Here is a 21,157-nt window from a genome sequence, read left to right on the forward strand (position 1 = left end):
ATTTGGAGTGAATCTAATCTATTGAAGAGCTAGGCACACAAGGAATCATCAACAAAAAGAGTGCTGGTTTGTGACAACCATGTTGATCGCAAGCGGTTCGTGTAAAAGCTCATCTTCAATCTGCATGCCAATTTGAGAGATTCAAGTATGTTGATCATGCTTTTCCCATTACACTCACCACATTCTCTGTGATGCTGCTTGCAATGTGTCTTGAAGTAGCTTAACCAGCATATTGGTTTCACCAAAATGTGAAAACTAATCATGTGCTCCATATTAGAGATCGCTTCTCATGTGGTTAAAGGTTCTTCCATCAAAATTTTCTTTAACTTGATTTTATTCATCAATAGGATTCACACTTGCTTTGAATATTTGCACATAAAACAATTGCTTTCCTTCTGGCCATTAACATAATCAGCATACAGCGTACTTATTGATATGACACAAGGTTGGGTGAGCCAGGTTATCATTGATATCAACAGGCTGATTGTATGAATTTAGACTTGATTACCAATGGGGTCGAAATAATTCAACTTCCGGAAATCCTGCACATTAGGATATCACTTTCCTGTTCAAAATTTGCATGTGAAGCTTCTACATTGACATCATAAAACAACAAATAATCCACAGCTTAAGATAATGAATCACCTAAGGCCTGCACCCTAGTGTAGCTCTTGAATCAGGAGTAAGTGTGGTGTTTCTGCAAAGCTTCTGCAGGTCAACATACCCAATCAAGGCATCATCAAAAATGGTATCCTTCAGATTTGCGTTCTCGAATGTTGATCCAGATAGGACCGTGTTCTGAAATTTAGCACCTTGTAAGTCTGAACTGTCAAATGCAACTCGATCAATGACTGCATTTGTAAAATCAGTTCCTGCAATCAAAAACAGCAAGGAAAAATAGAAATGAGCTTGGGTACAGTTCACCATTCCTTGATTACAAAAGAATGCACATATTCCATGCATGGCAGCCTGCTGTGCATCACTATAATTAAATGTTTACCTTTGAAACTTGCACCCACTGCATACGCCTTGGACATAACAACTTCAGACATATCAGCACCATCAAACTTTGCGTCTGACATTAAGGCTGCTGACAGAGACTTCCCCTTCAGATTTGATTTATCATTTGTATAATCACAAAAACGCAAATCCAACGGCTTGTCATAAACTCCATTGGCTTGTCCTATCGTGTTTCCAACAAAAGCCTTTTCGCAACGATTAGGCTCTGTTGAAAGTGGGGGGAGTCTCTGCGCATTACAAATTGATTTGCAATTACACAAATTACCCTTTGAAAGCAACATGCTAAAAGAAAATCAAGACTCAGCAAATATCCTTACCACTCCAGCCGCTAGAGCAGATGAAGGCCATATATTCAGAATGGTAACTGCAGCACAAATCCCACATGCTACCTGTTTACACGTTTTCTTGAATGGCTCCTCATTTTCAATGTTGTGAACCTGAGCTGCAAGATTTGCAGATTGAAAGCCTCTTCGTCCCCCCTTTCTCTCAGAGCAGGTTAGAGGGTTCAAAATAAGGAGAGGCAAAAGATCTTTTACTGATGGACATGAATCAAGAACTTAACTTTATTTAAGAGACCAACAAATTTCACAATGGGTGAGCTAAGATCATAAGGAAATGAAAGGGGTAAATTTCAAGCATGGCTTGAATTTTCTAGCATTGGTGGTACAATTCAATCAGGCCGTTCATGGACCTCCAATATCAATGTCTTCAACGTGCAGACCTTCCCATCACATACACACTTACAAAGATCATTTGATGATCAGAAGTAAGCTTATTCTCCATTAGATTTATAGGGCTTTGTTTACCACACTTAGTCAAATCCGAAAGTCTACTGCTGAATTGTTGAGTCAAGACCACGCCTAACAGCATGCTAGAGGGACCCCAACGGTAGAATTTCAGTAGTCATATAGTTAGAATTTGACAGAGGAAGTCACAGCCCCCGACATGTCAGTTTTTGGCATAGTACAGACAACAGATTCTCTCACATCAAAGATTCGCAAAATCATCTACGTATTAGTCTACACGGTGTTGAAGCACCCCTCTTTTACTGTCTCATGACCATATTTAAGAATGTACATGATGCAATGCTTATCTCTTACTCAGTGGCAGTCTTGACAAAATCCTGAAACACAGATGTAATATAGGCCTCACAGTGGACGTCATTAAAGAGAAGTTTAATAGTTCTAAATTCTAAAATGGAGCACGCAAAGAGAATATTCCAATACTTTATAAAGTTTCAGTGTGTCTGTGTTGGAGGAGCTGCTAATGGAGGGATCCACTGACATGCATGACCTTAGACCAACCGCACTTAAAACAAATCAGAGAGTCTACTGCTGCATTTTGAATCAAGACCACACATATGGCATACAATAGGAACAAACCAAACCCCACCGCGACCCTCAGCACACACACCCCCCCCCCCCCCCCCCCCGGCGGCTCCCCAAAAACACACACCCCCGGGTGCCAAAAAGGAGGTCATGGCACCACATAATCCATCTTTGGTCAAGTACAGAACACATGGGCTGATATTAGAGATTTGCAATATCAACAGATCATCTATCTATTAGTCTAAAGACTGTTGACGCACACTTGTTTTACTGACTCATAACCTTATTCAAGAATGTGCATGATGTAATGCTTATCTCTTGCCCAGCAGCCTTGAAGGACTCCATAAACACACACACATGCAATATAGACTTATGGTGACTTTCAGTCAAAAACCAATTTTTATGGTCTTCAATTCCAAAAACAGGGCACCCAAGGAGGATACTCCAATACTTATTACAAAGTTTCAAACATATCCTATCAGTCACAAACTGGGACTAGAAGAGCCTCTCCACCCCAACGCTCCCCCAGACAATTGGGCAGCAATTTGGATTCTTCAAGGCTCAAAGGACCTTCTCCAACAAATTGTTGTGGACTTCTACTCAAGTATGGGATTCTCTTGATTCATTCAGAAAGACCTGCTACCATGGCACCCAACCCTCCCCCTCCTCCCCTCGCTCAAAAAACAGTAAAAAGGTGGGCAGAAGCAGCAACAGACAGTTGGACAGCAGGTCTAGAAAGACTGCTCCAATTGCAGATCTGACCTATCACATGGCAGTGAGGTCGAACCAACTAGGTTGGACCTAGCCGGACCTTCATCCAAATTAGCTGTAGGTCCTCCAGTAACATATAAATACTTTCCCTCTTCTTTGTCTACAACATAGCACCCATGCTTTTTGTACCTTCTTCCATAATTGGTACTCCTTTGTCACAATTCGTAGATTCTCATACTCTTTAAGTATTGCTACTATATGTTATATACTAGTTCTCACAGCAAGTCAATAACTGGAAATTTATGAATTACACCATACTTGCTAAGTAATACAAGAAATACACCATGTTTGCAAGGAAGCCATAGCCTAGGTAGCTAGGCATGAAATAGTATTTGCCATGGAGGCTGAGAATCATAGATGTAAGCCGCAACATGAATACTCACCTGATGTCAAGGTGGGACATGGTATGCACCCCATATCTTGGTGGCTAAGAGCATGCATCCTCTTAGTTGGTGGGAGGAAGGAACCTCAAAGCATGTATTGCTTGAAATGACCAAAAGATCCCTCACAAGTTACATCTCCACCTTTTATACTTAACCCTAGCCTACTCTAGACTAAGGTGACTAATGCTTTATTACAAGCCATCCCGGCCTAAAAAAGCTTTGTTCTCAAAGCTGAATTGGGAACAAATTACAAGGATGATTACAAAGATAGCTTGAAGCATTTGGAATCATACTAAAATAAAGCTCCATGTTGATGAAGATCAAAGAAGTTGATGAAGATGAACCACATAAATGGAACAAACTGCTGTAAACTGTCCAAAATAAGCTGTAGTACAAAATTGGCCATATCTTGAGCTAGAAGTAGCCGATTTCCATATACGAGATATAGAAATGTAGAGGGCAACATGTAGTATCCAGTCATGCCTTCAAAATCAAATTTTGATGCCAATAAGACAATTTACTTTCTCACAGAAATTTAATACAGCAAGCTATTTACTGCCCTGTTTATGAACTGTCCTCTTGCTAAAGCCATGGAAATTATTCCAAATATGATGCTTGTTGCCATGAAGACTCTTCAATAGGCAAGCCCTTTCATTTGATAAGGTATTCCACAAGAATACAGTTCCTTAGAACCTTCTCCCACGTGCCAATAATCTTCTTGGGCTCATAGATGATCAAACCATCATTATTCAAGGGTAGTAGTTCTTCAAGAACTTGAATTTGAGGTCCCACATACTTTTTAAGCTGAGACACATGAAAGACATTATGGATTCTTGTGTTTGAAGGTAAGTCTTTGATAAGCAAGATCCCCAACTCGCTTGACAATACGATAAGGACCATAAAACCTATGAGCAAGTTTGTTGTGTCCTCCTTTAAGAAAAGCATAACGTGAATTGGGAACCTTCAAAAATACCCATTCATCTTTCTCAAACTCCACGTCTTCTTTTCTCATCCGCATAGACCATTGTCTCTTGAGCTTTATGAATGTTGTCCTTGCATTGCATCACAAGGGCCTCCATCTTTTCCAACTCCTCACGTGCTTATGAATTTACATCTTCATGAAATAATGCAAAGGGTACTTGTACTTTATAGCCATATAAAGCTTCAAAAGGAGACATTCCAATGCTCATATGGTAAGTATTGTTGTAACAAAACTCCGCAAGATAGAGTCATTGGTCCCATACATTTTGTGTCTCATGGCAAAAGTGCCTCAAATAAACTTCTAGCCATTTGTTAACTCTTTCAGTTTGCTCATCCGTTTGTGGGTGATATGAGATACTAAGAGTCAAAAAAGTCCCCATTGAAGAGAACAAACTCCTCTAAAACCTGCCCATAAACTTAGTGCAATCGGACACAATTTTCATTGGCAAACCATAAAGCTTGAAAATGCATTCCATGAATTGTTGAACCACTTGCTTTGCTGTAAATTGGGCTTTAGTAGGGATGAAATGGGTTGATTTAGTTAACCAATCAACTACCACATAAATGCTATTCCACCCATGCTTAGTTGTAGAAAATCCCACAATAAAATCCATAGAGATATCAATCCACTTGCCTTAAGGAATAGGGAGTGACTAAGTAAGCCGTCGAGTAGAAGAGATGAGTCTTTATTTTGTTGACACGGAAAACATTGCATCACATAATCCTTGGCATCCCGCCAAATGCCCTTCCAATAGAAGCTCTTATGGATGTTGTCAAATGTTTTGAACAGCCTATGATGACCCGCTAAAGGTGAAGAATGCATCTTATGCAAAATACGGTCTTTGAAAGAGGATTGTGGTGTCACGGAGACTCTACCATGATACCATAACAGACCATTGTGCCAATTGAAATTGGGATACTCTTCTCCTTTATAACTAGTTCATGGATCATGAGAAATTACACATAAAGAACCACTCGGATCAAAAAGACAACTATCCACAATATCATAAAATTCATCATTATTTCCTTCATCCTCGTCAAGCATTTCTTTAACTATAGGGTTTGCTTCCACATGAAATACATTCCCCTCTTCACTTTCATCCTCATCCGGCTCATTGATGATGACAAAGTTAAGCTTGCTATTTACGGATTTGCATTTCAGTCTATGGTCTTGCGTCCACTTTACTCCACACTTGAAACATAAACTTTTAGCCCTCATGTCTCCAATTTGCTCATTTAAAAGAACTTTGCTATAAGTGCTATTTTGAGATCCCTTTTGTGAATTTTCAGCCCTTGCAAAGCTTTATTTTGCTCCAGCCATTGGTCTATAACCATTTCCTCCACTTGGTTTTGATCCATAGACCGTTAGATATATAGCCAACTTGTTGTAATTACTGTTGTAGGTACTAGTTCCCTTGTCTTCTTGTCTATAAATATCCCTTTGCTGGCTGAAATGCGCTCCAACCCTTGAAGGCTGATTAGGCAATGAATACCTTGCACTTTTTGGCTGAACCCCCATTGATTCTCTTCTATATTTCTGTCCATACCTTTCAACATATAAAATAGCTTCATGAATTGTCTTGGACTGCATTGCACCTATTTCCGAAGAGAGAGCTGAATATAAACCAAAGATGTATTTGTTTAACTTGGCCAAATCACCAATCCCTTCAATGTACATAGAAAAATTAAGGAACATATTAGAGTAATCACGAATGGGCATGCCCCTTTGTTGAAGACCATACCATCTTCTTTGCAATCTTTCTTTCTCCATTGGAGAGGCAAACACTTCCAACATTGCCTTCTTAAAATCCTCCCAAAAAGCAAAATTGTGGCCAACTCTTTGCATATATCTCTACCATGTATGCACATAACCTTCGTTGAAGACCATACCATCTTCTTTGCAATCTTTCTTTCTCCATTGGAGAGGCAAACACTTCCAACATTGCCTTCTTAAAATCCTCCCAAGAAGCAAAATTGTGGCCAACTCTTTGTATATATCTCTACCATGTATGCACATAACCTTCAAGATGGAGTATTGCAAAATAGATATTGGCTTCATTATGGTGAGAGAAAAGTGTGAAGTGCATTTCTAATTTGTTTATCCATTCTTCCCACTCCATTGGAGATGCATTATCAACCTTGAAGTTGGAGATGGTAATCTTTTCTTTATGCTCCCTTTCATTATAGGTTGGTTGGAAATTGTTGGAGTGCTGCCCAAGAGATGATTGTCTTCAAGAATCTCTATTCATTGAATCTCTTCCAAAAGAGTTTGGTCTAGAAGTATTACCACTTTGATTCGGTTGTCCCAATCCAAAAGAATGATGTTTTCCACTTGTGGGCTGACCATGAAATGACTTGTCTTTGTTGGTGATATCATGAAATGACCTTCTTTCATCAAATCTTCCACTCTTATCAAGAAAATCCAATTCTTTTTGCTTAATGGTAGATTGAGAGGGAAAAGATTTGTAAAAGGGGTCATATTCATTAAACTCCTCATTCTCTTCTTCTCTTAAGTCCTCTTCTTTATAAGCAACCTCACGTCTTGAATTGAATTAAAGACGAGTATGATGCTTTGATGACATTGGTGGCTGATAATGAGCATTCTTCAATGTTGATGGCTCTCCTTTCTCAAAGGTTGACATTATAGGCTGATCAATCTTCTTTCCTTTCATATTGGAGGGCTAAGCTGAAGCATTTTCAATATGTGAAGTGGGTACATTTGGTAGAAAAGATGTGGTTTGAGTCTTCAAGTCCTTGATAGCTGCTACTATATCTTCAAATCCACTCTTCATAAACTTGAGCAGCTACTCAAGTCCTTCATCCACTTTGTTGGATGTGTTCTCAACCTTTTCCAAAGATTTGGATAGTTGCTCATAATGATCATGCATCCCAATATTCAGCATACGCATCTCTTTTACAAGCATAGAGTCTTCAAAAGGTTCGTGAGACAAAGGATTTCTATCATTACCCATTCATGCACTATGAGCATTACCAATGCTTACAACATCATCTTGTTGGTCATGATTGAGGGTTTTATTAGTGTTGTTTTGATCATTGATATATTCTTTGATGTCTTCTTGAATGGTCTCCATGACTTGATCTTTTCTTTTGTTTTTGTCCATTATAGATAGGTGCTGTCAAAATGACTATGGGGAAAAAAATTACCAATAACTTTCTTAGTATTGGACCAATGCCAATGTTTAGCAAGATCTCAGCTTACAATAGGGTATATGGGTGAAATGAACTCAAACAATGAACCCTTGTCAGCGTATCTAGGTGCAATCCCACTAGACCCCTTGTCAGAAAAAATGCTATAACTTTTGCTCCCAAAGTTTGATTACTAAACTTTTTGATTCAAATGAAAGCTAGACATCCCCTCTTCAAATCAAGCTATCAAGCTCCCAAATTAGATCATGACAGAAATTCCTGTAAAAGTAACTGTGAACCTGTCCTGTGAATTCCTGCAACCTATAAACACCCTGTGGAAACCCTGTTTCACCCTAAAATAGGTCCTGTAGTGCTTGTAGACCCCCGAAACAACTAATAGTTTAGTGATGGGCTGTAGGGCACCTGTAGGTATCCAAGAAACACCTGCAATTGATAGGTACCTGTTGGAAATACCTGTATATCTGTTCAAGGATGTCACAAGCTGCCCTGTTTAGTACCACTAGTCTTCCATTCTTCATCCACTCTTTCCAAAGTGGTCTTCCGTGGTCCACCACCTGTGGTGAGGGATAAAATGGCAGGACGGGCACCTAAATGGGCTCTGAAACTCCGGAAGGTGTGTAAAGTTCCTTTCGGGCCAAGTTGTGCACCCCTACGGAGTCTTAAATAGCAAAGGAGGGTCACCTCTCTATTGTCTTGCTATCACATCCAGCTTCGACCTTTTTCTTCGGTCGGAATATACATGGCAAGGCTAGTTTTCTAACAATCAATGCAGTTAATATGCATGGCTGAATCAAAATTTTACCATTTCATGATATGCAAGAATGGAAATGGAATAGGGTTGGAATTGAAATGGGGATAGGTAAGGAATACTTACAGTAGTGACTCACTGCTTTACAATTTTATTCCACTTACCACTTGATTCTACTCTCAGCCAAATTGCATTCAATCCATCAAGCAATCAAGGTAAGGATTAGGCATAAAGTTTTCAACAAATGGAGAAGATTATTAACAATTGGCTCTTGATTTTTATTGAGATAGATGAAAAGAGTTCAGCACAACATCATTCAGCCCTAAGTGGGTCTAAATGCAATTAATGGTAATTCTTAAATGGGACTACTCTTAATTCTACTTTTTCAACAATTGGATGGCTTAAGCAATTGGATATTAAAGGGATTAAGAGTGAAATTAAGAAATACCTCTTTCATTGTTGGAGTAGATGATTATGGAAGCTCCAATTACCGTTTAATACTTGAAATTCTTGATCTCCCGCTTGATGTAGCCAAGAATATCCTCAAATTGCAATCCCCATGATGAATATGTCACTCATAGACTCCAATTTTTTCCAAGAAAGCTCCAATATCCAAAAACTTTGATAGAAGTGATCCTTGTAGCCCAAATGTGGTTGGAGATTTGAAAGGGAATCAATAATAAGCATCAAAAGGGATAGAAGACTTCAATCCTTGATAAAGAACTCTTGCATTGTAGCACATAAGCTTGCATATGCTGCCCATACACTTGCAATGCGAAGAAGCCCTATTTTTGCAATATTGATGCAAGACCATGAATTCTTGATATAATCCCATACATAGAAGCTTTAGGATGCATCAAGAACCAAAAGCCCCAGGATAACATGCTTCAAAGATTAAAAATTCTGAAAATTCAAGTGGCTGCCCTGTTTTGACTCATTTCAAGAGAAGAACTGCTCTAATCTTGCAAGAAATCTTCAATGTCGATTCAATGAGTGCTGAGGAAGCTCTAAGAAGCTTGATAGAGCAAAAGCCCTCTGATCTATTGAAGAAATTTCAAAGAAGACTCACTACTGTCATAAATCTGCCATAGCCAGGGTTTGGGAGGTCAAGAATGATCAAGAGAGTGGGAAATGGCTCAGAGTATTTGCTGGAAAGCTTGAGTAGTCACTGTTAAAGCTTGCAATAGCCATAACCAAGCATAAATGGCTGAAATAGCTGGAATTTTTCATGAGGTAGGGGAGTCTGTTTTCAGCGCAAACAGCACAAACACATACTCCCCTCCTTCCAAAATGAAGAGTAGTTAAAGTAAACTTAAAGCTACTCTAATGAAAGCTTAATCCATGAAGATTACAGCCTTGAAGGTCACTTGAGCCATTGGAAGGCCTAGGAGAAGGAAAGAGCTAAAATCCACCATGAAAGCTTGAAAAAAGCTTGAGAGAAAGAAGAGAAAGAAGCTGGCCTCAAAAAAGTAACCAAGGTTTAACTCCTGTAATCCCTGTTTAGACTTCAATTAGGGTCAAGAACCTTCAAAATGGGCCTCCATTTGACCACGACCTGCTATTTCAGCCAAGCACCTCCATCTTCGTCAAGATCTCCTTCAAGATATCTCCAAAATTAATCACGACTTATTGCAGAGAATTCTCACTAGTCACAGTTTGAACTGTACTAAACCCTGTGACCAAATCTTGATACTCCAGTTACCTGCTACTTGTCCCTGTGACTAAATTCTCCATGAAAATGACTCTTCCCATGGATCAAAGTCCATGCTCTGATACCAATGTAATATACTAGTTCTCACAGCAAGTCAATAACTGGAAAGTTATGAATTACACCATACTTGCAAAGTAATACAAGAAATACACCATGTTTGCAAGGAAGCCATAGCCAAGGTAGCTAGGCATGAAAGAGTATTTGCCATGGAAGGCTGAGAATCATAGATGTAAGCCGCAACATGAATACTCGCCTCATGTCAAGGTGGGACATGGTATGCACCCCATATTTTGGTGGCTAAGAGCATGCACCCTCTTAGTTGGTGGGAGGAAGGAACCTCAAAGTATGTATTGCTTGAAATGACAAAAAGATCAATCACAAGTTACATCTCCACCTTTTATACTTAACCTTAGCCTACTCTAGACTAAGGTAACTTATGCTTTATTACACTATAGCAGACCCTTTCCTCTAGTACTGTAGGTTAGCCTCACCCCTTGGATAGATAGACATACTTAGGCTCCAAGGTGCACAACATTCTTGCATAAACTGTTCTCTCTCTTCTGCCTCTTCTTAGTAAGTTTTGAGTTAACGAAGTTCTAAAACTCTCTCTGGAGTGCTACAAGCAGTGGATGCAATGAAAATTGGACATTATTCAAATCCTAGATATCCATATGATACACATGAAAATTTGGCAGTTTGATATTACTCCTCACCTAACAGGCGAAACTTCTTTCTTGGAGATCAGAGCACTATGTAGCAAGATGGGCACTATTGGTCAAGCTTAATATCGAGGATTTCTCCATAGGATCCTCAACATTTATGCATTGACAAAAGTGTCAGAATGCAGCAAATGCAGAAGCGTATGGACAAGGCTGAAAGATAATGAACAAAAGAGAATGGGAGAGAGAAAAGAGACAAAAGAACGCAGAAATCTGTAGTCAATGAATGCTGAAATGAAGAATCACCTTCATATGAATGGGCCTAGGCACAAGATCCCAAGTGCCATTCCGCTCAATAGCATCCAACTCCTGCTCCATAGCCTTCTTCCAATGATGTGACTGCAAAGCCTCCTTCACAGAGGTGGGCTCCCTAACCTACATGGCATGGGTCATCAAACAATAGCTAGTACAAACAAGCTCAGTGGTATATGCCTAGTTCCTCTGAGACTGTCGTGGACCATCCTACAGATGCCACTCCTCAAGGACTCCCTCAATCTTTGAATCACGAAGTGTGTCTTTAGCCCAACAAGGAGGAGACCGATAGCTCTCCTCATTGCTCTTCATCTACCGAAGCCTTTGGAATGTCCATCAGGGCCAACTCAACAAGCAAGGTTGGTGGTGAAGCAATCTCCTCCTCCACTAAGGGTGGAGCCGCAATAGGCAAGGGCTCCAAAGGCACTGGAGCAAGTGCCCGACTGTCACTTGCATCTCCAAGAACGGGATGCTCAACACCTCCCTCTACAGCTGGAAACTCCACTAACCGAATATCTCAACTCGTGTACACCTCCCAGGAAGTGGGATCATAAAGTCTCTGTCCTCGGAACTGCGAGCTATATCCCACGAACACCTATCTCTTGGAAGTCGGCTCTAACTTGTCTCTCTTCTTCTTTGGGATGTAAGTATAGGCATCACACCTGAGCACCCTGAAATAAGAGACATCCGGCTTCTATTCAAAATAAGCCTCAAAAGGGCTCATACCAACCACAGCCGAACTAGGGAATCGATTAAGGATGTGGACAGCAGTAGCCACTCCTTCGGCCCAAAGACATCGAGGCTGTCCCATCATAGTCTTTCCCATGTTGATCACACTACGATTCTACCACTCTAATATGCCATTCTCCTAAGAGGTATTCATGTTGGCAAAATTCTCATAAATGCCACAATCTACATAAAAACGAGTTAGCTCATAGGAGACAAACTCCCCTCGTCAAAACACAAGGTCTTGAGTTTCCTTCCATACCTATTCTCTTCAAAGATCAATGAGTCCTTAAAATGTGAGAATGTTTTAGACTTCAAGGCTAAGAAATATGCCCATCTCATCTTGCTAAAATCATCAACAATTAGCATAAAATACAAACTCCCCTTAAGGGACTCTGTCCTCATCACGGGTCCACATAAGTCCCTCGAAACAAGCTCCAATAGCTCCTTAGCCCATTGTGAAGCCTTGTTGGGAATAGCATCCCTATGCTCCTTGCCATGAATACAAGATAAACATAGCAAGTGGCTTACCCTAATCTCTAGCAACCCACGTACCAACCGAACCCAAGCTGCCTTCCGAAGGTACTCGTGGTTGAGGTGACCAAACCAAGCATGCCAAAGCTCGGTTTGAGTCTATAAAGAAAGCAGAAGAAGACCGCATCTTGTAGACTCCATTCTCCTCATTGGCTGCATAAAGAACCTGTCAAGAAACACCATCAAGAACTCGAAAGGAGTCCTTATCAAACTCAACTGTCAAACCAAGAGCACAGTCTTGTGCATTGAAAGGAGATGATACCCTAGACCTAGCACATAGAGCACCTTTGATGAGTAGGCACCACCTTTCCCATCCAAAATCAGCCACATATCACCCTTGCCTTTGATAGGAACCGAAGAACTTTCACCTATAAGGATTTGCCCATGCATCAAACGCATATGGGCAATCCCTTCTAAAGAAGGAATCACGTGGTGGGAACCGCCAATATCCACAATTCACTCAGGATACTATGGGGCTATCATCACTGCATCAATGGCCGTCAGAGGAACATCCTCTACCACCTCCAAATGGAGGAAGGAGGCCAATGAAGGAACAACCACCACTCGAGTCCTTTGCAGTTTTCTCCTTCTTGGTGTCCTTCTAGTACTTATCAAGGGAATCTTTCTTCCAATGACCTCTCTAACCACAGATGTGACAAGTAGACTTCTTAGCTTTGTCCTGTGTGGACCTCTCGTCCTTCTTCTTCTTCTTCTTCTTCTTCTTCTTCCCCTTCTGTTCGGAAGACGAACCAATCAATGCCCCCAACTTGGGAGCGTTCTGACCTTTGAGTTGTTCCTCTTGGTCCGAGACTATGAGGAACCAACTCCCACTTAAGGGTCTCTGTCCGCCCTAAAGCAATCAAGGCGGAATAGAATACATTAAATCGGGGCAATAATTGAGAAAGAAGAGTTATCGCCATGTCCCCTGAGATAATCGCCTTCCTTGCGTTCTAGTCCCGTATTTGCGATTGCCGAAGCTTATTGACATGCTCCTGTATAGAAGAAGACTTGTTAAGGCTCAAAGTCCTCGTCTGAACCTTCGGAGACACCCGCTTCATCATAGTCATCCGATTGCACATATCTCCTGAGCCACGGTCAAGTGCTCGATGTGAGCAATGACGGCTGGAGTGCAAGAGACAAAGAGAAAAAAACAAATGCCCACATTCAATTTGTTCCAATGTGTAATCAACTCGGCTTTCTCATCTACAAAAATCTTGGAGGTATCAAGGGTTGTAGGACGATCTATAGCCTTAGTCATGAGCTCCGCCAAATCATAAGATTCCACGATGGCAAGCATCATTACATGCCAAATGCTATAATTCTCCCCATCCAGCTTTTGATCTAAAGGAAGAGCCAACAACACAAAGACCTTACGGTCTATAATAGCTCGAAACTCCACATCAATTTCAATCGATATTGTAGATGGAAAGACCGACACAACAACAAGGGAAGCCCCCTCTGGCTTTGCACGTGGTGCCAGTGCCTACAAGGGCTTCCTCCACCTGTTCTCAAATAGTTTCACCTGCCGAAGGCAATGAAAACTCAAAATCTGCAACAAAAGGCTGAAAAGGCAACCTTTCCTCATTCACAATTTCACTCCTCCATGCAGAACCTGCTCACCACAGCCTCCAAAGGCTGAAAACTCAAACTTTCGTCACGAAGAATCCTCCCGATCAAGACTGCCCACAATCAATCAGCCCTTCTATGCTACTCCGATACCATGTCAGAGTGCAACAAATGCAGAAACACATGGACAAGACTGAAAGACAACGAACACAAGAGAAAGGGAGAGAGAAACTAGACCAAAGAACACAGAAATCTGCAGTCAATGAATGCTGAAATGAAGAGGGCAGATGTACAAGGGCTGTCAATGTATCTCCTCAAGCCGGATCTCTCCATCAACACCTGAAAGATAAGTGAGGAGGGCAAGCTTCCACTAGAGCCTAAATAGGAGGAAATAATGCAATAAAACAATGCAGGTGGCCAGCAAAGCTGGCAGACCTGATCAGCAACCTGCCAACTGCTGCATAAATGCATAAAATAATCGGTGATCTGTCCTCCAGCTGCCACTTGGCATAATTGCCTGCCTAATAAAGTTCCCATACACTGTGACTGCTGAAAATGCCCACTAACTGATAGGAAAAATGCGCAATGCCCTTCAAGAGAAGCCTGCACCAACTGTATCCTAAGCATGCTAGTCCAGGGGATGACTAATCTCTAACAAAAAGTCCAAGTGAGGGCTGCCATCTGGTCATCAGTGGTGATAGGCATTGTACACATACAAACTTGAAGTCACCTAGAGACCCTTGAGGATCAGCAGGGCAAAGCAGTAAGAGCTCTGGGCTAATCCAGAGGCAAAGCAGGAGAGGAAGGCTTTCCTCTTCATTGCGGGCGCCCAAGACAGTTGGACAGAATGCTTTCTTCAGGAGGGAGGGATCCCTAGAGTTCTCTTGGTGGGGCTGGAAGCAGTGGAGTCACAGCATCAAGGAGCCAATAGCTTCTCTCACAAGGAGGCCTTAAGAGCAAGGTAGTAGGGTTGAGAGGAGGTACAAGGATCTAGCATCCATCCAGAGCCTGCTCTGGGATACTCCGAGTGACCATACACTCCAGGCACAGGAGCTTTGAGCCTGGTAGACCTTGCCACTGTCAAGGATAGGAGGATGGATTTCTTCTTCCAAGTGGCAAGCCTTAGTAGCTTTTTGGGCTCAGAAGGGAAAGACCATGTCCACAAAACTTTTTCAAGTTAGTCACTGTCTGGAGACATCAGAGCAGCCTCATGGATCAGTATGGCAAAGTGAGAACCTGCCCTAAGGAGGTGATGGGATTGGCTACAGGCTCCTACAGGCAGCTCTTCCATCACTAGCAACTCTCCTTGACAGTTTGCCTGCATAAGAGAAGTAAGGGAGTGCATCCCCATTTTGGTTACAAAAGAAATGGGCTGCTCCTTACTTTCTCTCTTCAGTGAGCAGTTGTAGCAAGCTTTCAAGGATCACGAGGAGCAGAAATGCATGGGCAAAGATGCATTGTCCAACTTCTTCTTCCTCAGGAGGTGAAGGGCCAAAGCACCCCTCCTCGCATCATTTAGAAAATTTTTCAACATAGAAAGAATGCAAGCGAGCCTCGGCATGGTTCACAAGTCTACTCCCAAAAGGGGAAGACCCTGAAAAACTACCTTGTGAGAGTTCTCACTTTCTATCCCCAGCTCTGCTATTGAACCATGTATTGTAATGTTTTATGTTGACTGAGCTTTCAACATAGGGAGGATGCAAGAACCTCTCAGTATGGCTGATTCGTCTACTCATCAATGGTGCTTTTAGGCTCACCCTAGCAAGGTTTCCACTGCTTAAGTTTTGTTCAATCCATGAAGCAAGGTTTATGATCTAACTTGCTGGCAGCTAGAGTGAGAGCCCTCGCTTTCCACTCAGGCTCTGCTCATCAAACCCATGCATTGTCATGTTTGTAATAAGGCACACTGTTTCTATTAAGATTTCAAAAAAAAGATACTGTAGTACCTTGTGTTGCTTCAAATTCATGCGCTACTTTAGCATTTTTGGGATGTTGTGATCTCCCATGACTGACATTGTTGCAATACGAGCACTAACTTTCTTCTTGTTGTTTCACTGGTTCAAAAACCTAGCTTGCCTTCCTCAGCCTTTTAGTCCTAGAATGTGGCAATGGCAGCATCAATAGAAGGATGGTTCACCTTTTGGAACCACTAAAGGACAGTGCCTTGGACACAACACTGAGCTCCAGCTTTCACCCATCTCATGGATTTCAAAGCTGTGAGCAAGTCGAAGCACCCTCACTATGTTGCAAATTCAAATTTCTACACATCCCAAGCAAATTTGTGGTCAAAAACATTGACAGATTCTAATTCTAACTTGCCCAACTGTTGGGAGGGCCTCATCACTAAACAAATTGAGCACTCTATTTGAGCAACAAGGACTCATTATTTAGCTCAGCAAGGTACTGCAGTTGTGCAAATCTTTCTGAAATTTACATAGGGATTGTTTGATTAGCCAACCAATTTTGCCACTGCACACATAACACACCCATCCATTGACATGCAGCTAAAGACACCTATTATGTGTATATTAGGAACAAATATAAAACTAGATCAAAAAGGAATTCATGACTGAAGGTTGACTAAGGGAAGTCTTCATCAAGTTGTGACAGAAGGCTCGAATCCTTATCTACAGAAACCAACTTCCTCACCAAAAAGGAAGAGACTCAGTATAGAGATGAACATTGCTTGAGCTCTATCATCACTCTCAAACTGACTAAAGAATGACATTCCATCCAGTCAATCATGTCTAGTCACATTCGCATAGAAAGGTTTGCCACTCCTGATTTTTGTCCATTCACTTACCATCCATGGTTGAACAGTCTTAAATTTGCCAACATAACTCCTGAACAAACTTGCTACAAAGGATTTGGTTCAAAATGAAGAACTTCTTTCTCTTTCACTTTGAGTGGATTTCCTCCAAGACTAGTTCATCTGGTCATTTATCTACATTGGGGCTTTGATACTTTCAAGTGAAAGCATTACATCTCCATAAAATCTGAAAAAGCACATAATGTATGCTACCCTCATTACGTCCTCTTTATTCCTCTTCCTACTTCCGTCAGACCTCTCAAATGACTAATATACTCATGGCTCCCTGTGAACTCCAAATCTTATCTACACTTGTCAGCTGTTTCTCCCTAGCTTATTTTTCTTCTTCTGTATTATCTGACAAAGGTTGTATCCAAGTTGCTACAAAAACGAATTTGACCAAGGTCTCCACTTGGTTTCACTTCTGGGCAGCAATGTGGTTGCCATAAGAATCTCAAAAAGGGATTCTCCTTGAGAAGTATGCTTGATACTGTTGTCTGCAAACTGGACCATAGATAGGCAAAAACTTGTTATATCTCCTAACCATGACAACAACGCATTAAACATGTAAGGGTTAGTAATTCCTGTCATTCAATATGATGATGAGAAGATAAAAAGTCCAATACTATTCTGAATTGTAAAAGATCACAGTCTTTGGATCTCTGCCTCCAACAATGGCCCTCAAAAGACCATACATGGAACTTCAAGCCATAAATATCACAGCCATTTAAGATAGTCCAAGAGTCCTTTGCAAGGTCCTTAATTAGATAGATTTGATCTTGAGACTCAACCACCAAAGCCTTGCTTTTTGTTACGGATAAAACAGATTTCTCACACTACTTGACACAACACGTTCAACTTCTCATGCCATTGCATGACGTAAGGGCATATGCTGTGAACATCCTGAGTAGTCTGCTCATGACACACTCCTGTCTCTGGAACAAGACTCAAGAAGTACTTAAATTTGTCTTTTAGCAATAAGATGTGATGTGACATCATTCCACTGGCTATGTTCCAAATCAAGTAACCTTGCTTTGAAGGCACTGAAAGACATATCATGAATCCATAAGCCAAATAGCATATCAGTGAAATAATCCCTCAAAGCGACAAAAGCACAATCAAGAGGCATCTTTGTGCGGTGACTAGCTACACCTCCTCCTTACAGGTATTTGAAAGACCTCAGCAAAGTATGTCTCTTTTCTCAGCCACAATGCCCTGTTCCATTTACATATTAATGTGCAATCACCATTATATCAGCAGGTTAGCAATATCACTTCTCTCAAATTCAAAGTTGCTTATGCAATGCATATGTACTTTGCATGTCAAAAATAGGCACGATACAGATGTATGAATTCACACAAGTACACACATCATTCTTAAATGAATTCCAACGTTATCCTTTTGGATTAAAAAAGGTGGTGCTGTATACTGCTAGTCAAGGCTGATGAAAAGCATGCCCTGAAGTAGCACAAGACCAAATTTTTAGAATGCATTATCCAGGTAATCACTGAATAGCTACTTTGTCTCAGGGACCACATTATCTGAAATCAGTGGATCTTGCTTCTTAGTTTTCCAACATACAAGAAAAATGACCATACCGCCTACCTCAGTCAATACCAAAGCTGCCATGGACCAACTGAGCTACTGTACTTCTGATACCTTACAAGCTTACATGGCTGTAGGTCTACCTGTAGCTATGTAAGACTAGCATTTTAACCCTGTTATAGATGCATCTGACGATGTTCTCCAGTGAATTGAGGCAGGGCATCTATGCATAGTACAACAACAACTGACTCGAACTTAATTTCAGCAAGACTGCTAAACCAATTGGATAACAAACACAAGGTTTTGACAGTTTCCTGTGTACGAATAGGGGCTCTTTTCCCTTGTTTTTCCCTATACTGTTCAACATCATGAGCGTCTGCTCATAATGTGAGAAATATAGTGGAAATTTGTCTAAAGCTTCTCATGATTCTAGCAAGATTGGCAGACCATTGCACAACACATAGTGTAGCTACAAACCATCATACAATTGCAGAATAAACGATTCAGATTATCTGCGCTTTCAAATCTCACATCAAAATGACACAGATTATACAGTGACTACCTTAAGCCCAAACGATTCAGGTTATCTGACATTTGAAATCTCACAAATTATGCATTGTCTAGTTTAGACACAATCAAATGGCAAAGCATACCTGAGACATGGAAGAGATGATGACGGGTGGAGGCTGGTTTACTAGAGCTCTTGAGAAGCCAATTGCTGATGCTGCAAGCCAAGCCTGAGTCGCCTGCGAGAAAAGGAGAAGCCCTGACGTGCGATGGTGGTTGTGAGAGCGGCAGCGAGGAGACCCCGAGCAAGTTCGCCATGGCACCTGGGTTGGATATGGACGCCAATATCCACTTCAATATAACGTCTTTTTCCCACTCTACTATTACTGGCTGGCCTGGACAGCCCGTTAGCCACAATTCACGCGGTTGGCGTCATTGCGAAGATCATGAGTGATGCTTACAAAAATTAAACAAACAGCACATTTTAGGTGCAACAACCAATGCATGATCGTATGGTTGCTTCGAGATATATGTTCTGCACTTAAATGATGCATTCTTTAAAGCTATTTGAGTGCATGACACAAATTCTTGAATATACTCAATGTAAGTTTTATGTAAGTAGAACATCTCATGCTTTATATATTTCTCATTCTCCTAAAACCTTCCAAAAATCCATCCTCTATTGCCACATCCTTATATATATTCCACCTTAGACACATCCTTTAGATGATCCTATCGTATAATTTTTAATGTTTACATTCTATAAAAACGCATCTCACAAAACCTCATTGAGATCTCTCTCTCTCTCTCTCTCTCTCTCTCTCTCTCTCTCTCTCTCAATTGCAAGTGCTAGGCAATTGTTGTAACAACTAAAATCTTCAAAATAAAGAAAAGGGGAGCAAACAAACTCTAGCACTTCTTCTACCAAACAATGTTGAGCACATAAAATATGGCATTGTTTAATGGAGGTGTGTAAACAAATTCATAGCATGACAACTCATGCACTATATTAGCTATCATGTATATGTGTATAACTATGTATGTTTGTACTAGACTTTTTTGTTTTGGGGGGGGGGGGGGGGGGGGGGGGGGGGTAGGGGGTAAGGGCTTTGTAGCTATACCATGCCGTTGCTACCGATTGCACCTATATAGGGAGTAGTAGTGACTCAAAGCCCTGCGTTGTTTCCACTCTACGTGTGATTCCCTATGCCCAGTGGTGAACCCTCTTATGTGCGGCGTCACGAGGTTGTAGTCCTGGGATGTGTCTATGTTGTCCCGCTTTTGGATTGAATAATACAAGAGTATACCTTGAGCTCATATCGTGTTACCTTTTTGTGCCGTGTTGAGTGCGTAACGAGTGCAGGTTTATCACACTTGGTATCAGAGCAACTCTTGCTCGGAGTGAAGGAGTGCTCACGGAAGCAGGAGAAAGGATCCAGTGCCCCGAAGAGATCGAAGTTGTAACGACCCACAGCGCGACGTCCCGCGTCGTGTCGCCCCACGTCGTGACGCCCCACATCGCGACGCCCCCCCGACGCGTCGCCCCGGCGTGATGCCCCAACCGCGACATCCCACCATCTGAAGATGTGATGTGGCTTCCCGCGGCACGACCCACACCACCACGGGCAAAACGTGGCTTCCCCGCATCGACACCACCACCAACCACATGGAGGACGAAAGGGAGAATGTCACCCTCCCATCACTGGAGGAGAGAAAAAAGAGCAGGGGACAAGAATGGAGAGTGGCCCAGGAGGAGAAAGTGGCCAAACTAGAAAGACAGTTAGATGGTATGTCAGGCATGCTAGAATCAATATGGAGGAACATTCAGATGAAAGAAGAGGAGGAAGAAAGGAGGAAAAAACTAGAAGTAGAGCAGGGCTATAGAGAATGGGTGATTCAACAACAAGAAGAGGAGAAAAGACACTGAATGCAAGAGGAGATGGATAGAACGGGTAGAGAGGAGACATCTAGGAGGGCGCAAGATACAAGGAAGGAGAAGGAGAAAGTAGTAGAATTAGGAAGCAAAAAGAAAGACAAGAAGAAGGAGAAGAAGCACCATCGCAAAGAAGAGGGAGATAACAGTAGTTCAGAAGATGATTATAGAAAATTCAAGATGCCCCAACCCGCCAAGTATAAGGGAGAGAGGGATGGTTTGGTTCTGAAGAAGTGGATCGCAGAGGTGGACAAGTACTTAAAGTATTCACGAATTACTGAAGACAGGAAGGCGGAGGTGGCCTCCATTTACTTGGAGGAGGATGCTGCTAGTTGGTACTTGCTAGAACAAGAGCAGGGCCACACAATCTGTTCGTGGGAAGAGCTCCAGGAAGAACTGAAGGACTACTTTATTCCAAAGCTGGAGAAATTCAAAGTGAGAGATGAATGGAGGAAC

The 21,157-nt window shown here is 41.6% G+C and overlaps 1 protein-coding gene across 3 annotated transcripts; it reads right to left on the reverse strand.

Annotated features, from left to right (window-relative positions):
- Positions 1-368: 368 nt before the first annotated feature.
- On the reverse strand, positions 369-19,280 carry LOC148016011 (Tetratricopeptide repeat (TPR)-like superfamily protein). 3 transcript variants are annotated; one of them, XM_087664435.1, is made up of 5 exons: positions 18,915-19,280; positions 1,338-1,462; positions 1,001-1,247; positions 646-872; positions 369-542 (listed from the first exon to the last, which is right to left on the reverse strand). In XM_087664435.1, the coding sequence occupies exons 1-4, from the start codon at positions 19,084-19,086 to the stop codon at positions 646-648; spliced, it is 771 nt and encodes a 256-aa protein (XP_087520561.1). In that variant the 5' UTR covers positions 19,087-19,280; the 3' UTR covers positions 369-542. The 3 variants fall into 3 exon arrangements, with proteins under 3 accessions (XP_087520561.1, XP_087520560.1, XP_087520562.1); XM_087664434.1 differs by having other exon boundaries at positions 369-872; positions 18,915-19,279; XM_087664436.1 differs by having other exon boundaries at positions 369-872; positions 1,338-1,499; positions 18,915-19,031.
- Between the last annotated feature and the right edge of the window lie 1,877 nt (positions 19,281-21,157).

Source organism: Lygodium microphyllum, chromosome 23 (genome assembly GCF_053477565.2).
Source record: "Lygodium microphyllum isolate KBCC chromosome 23, Lygodium_microphyllum_v1.1.10, whole genome shotgun sequence".
Lineage (NCBI taxonomy): Eukaryota > Viridiplantae > Streptophyta > Polypodiopsida > Schizaeales > Lygodiaceae > Lygodium > Lygodium microphyllum.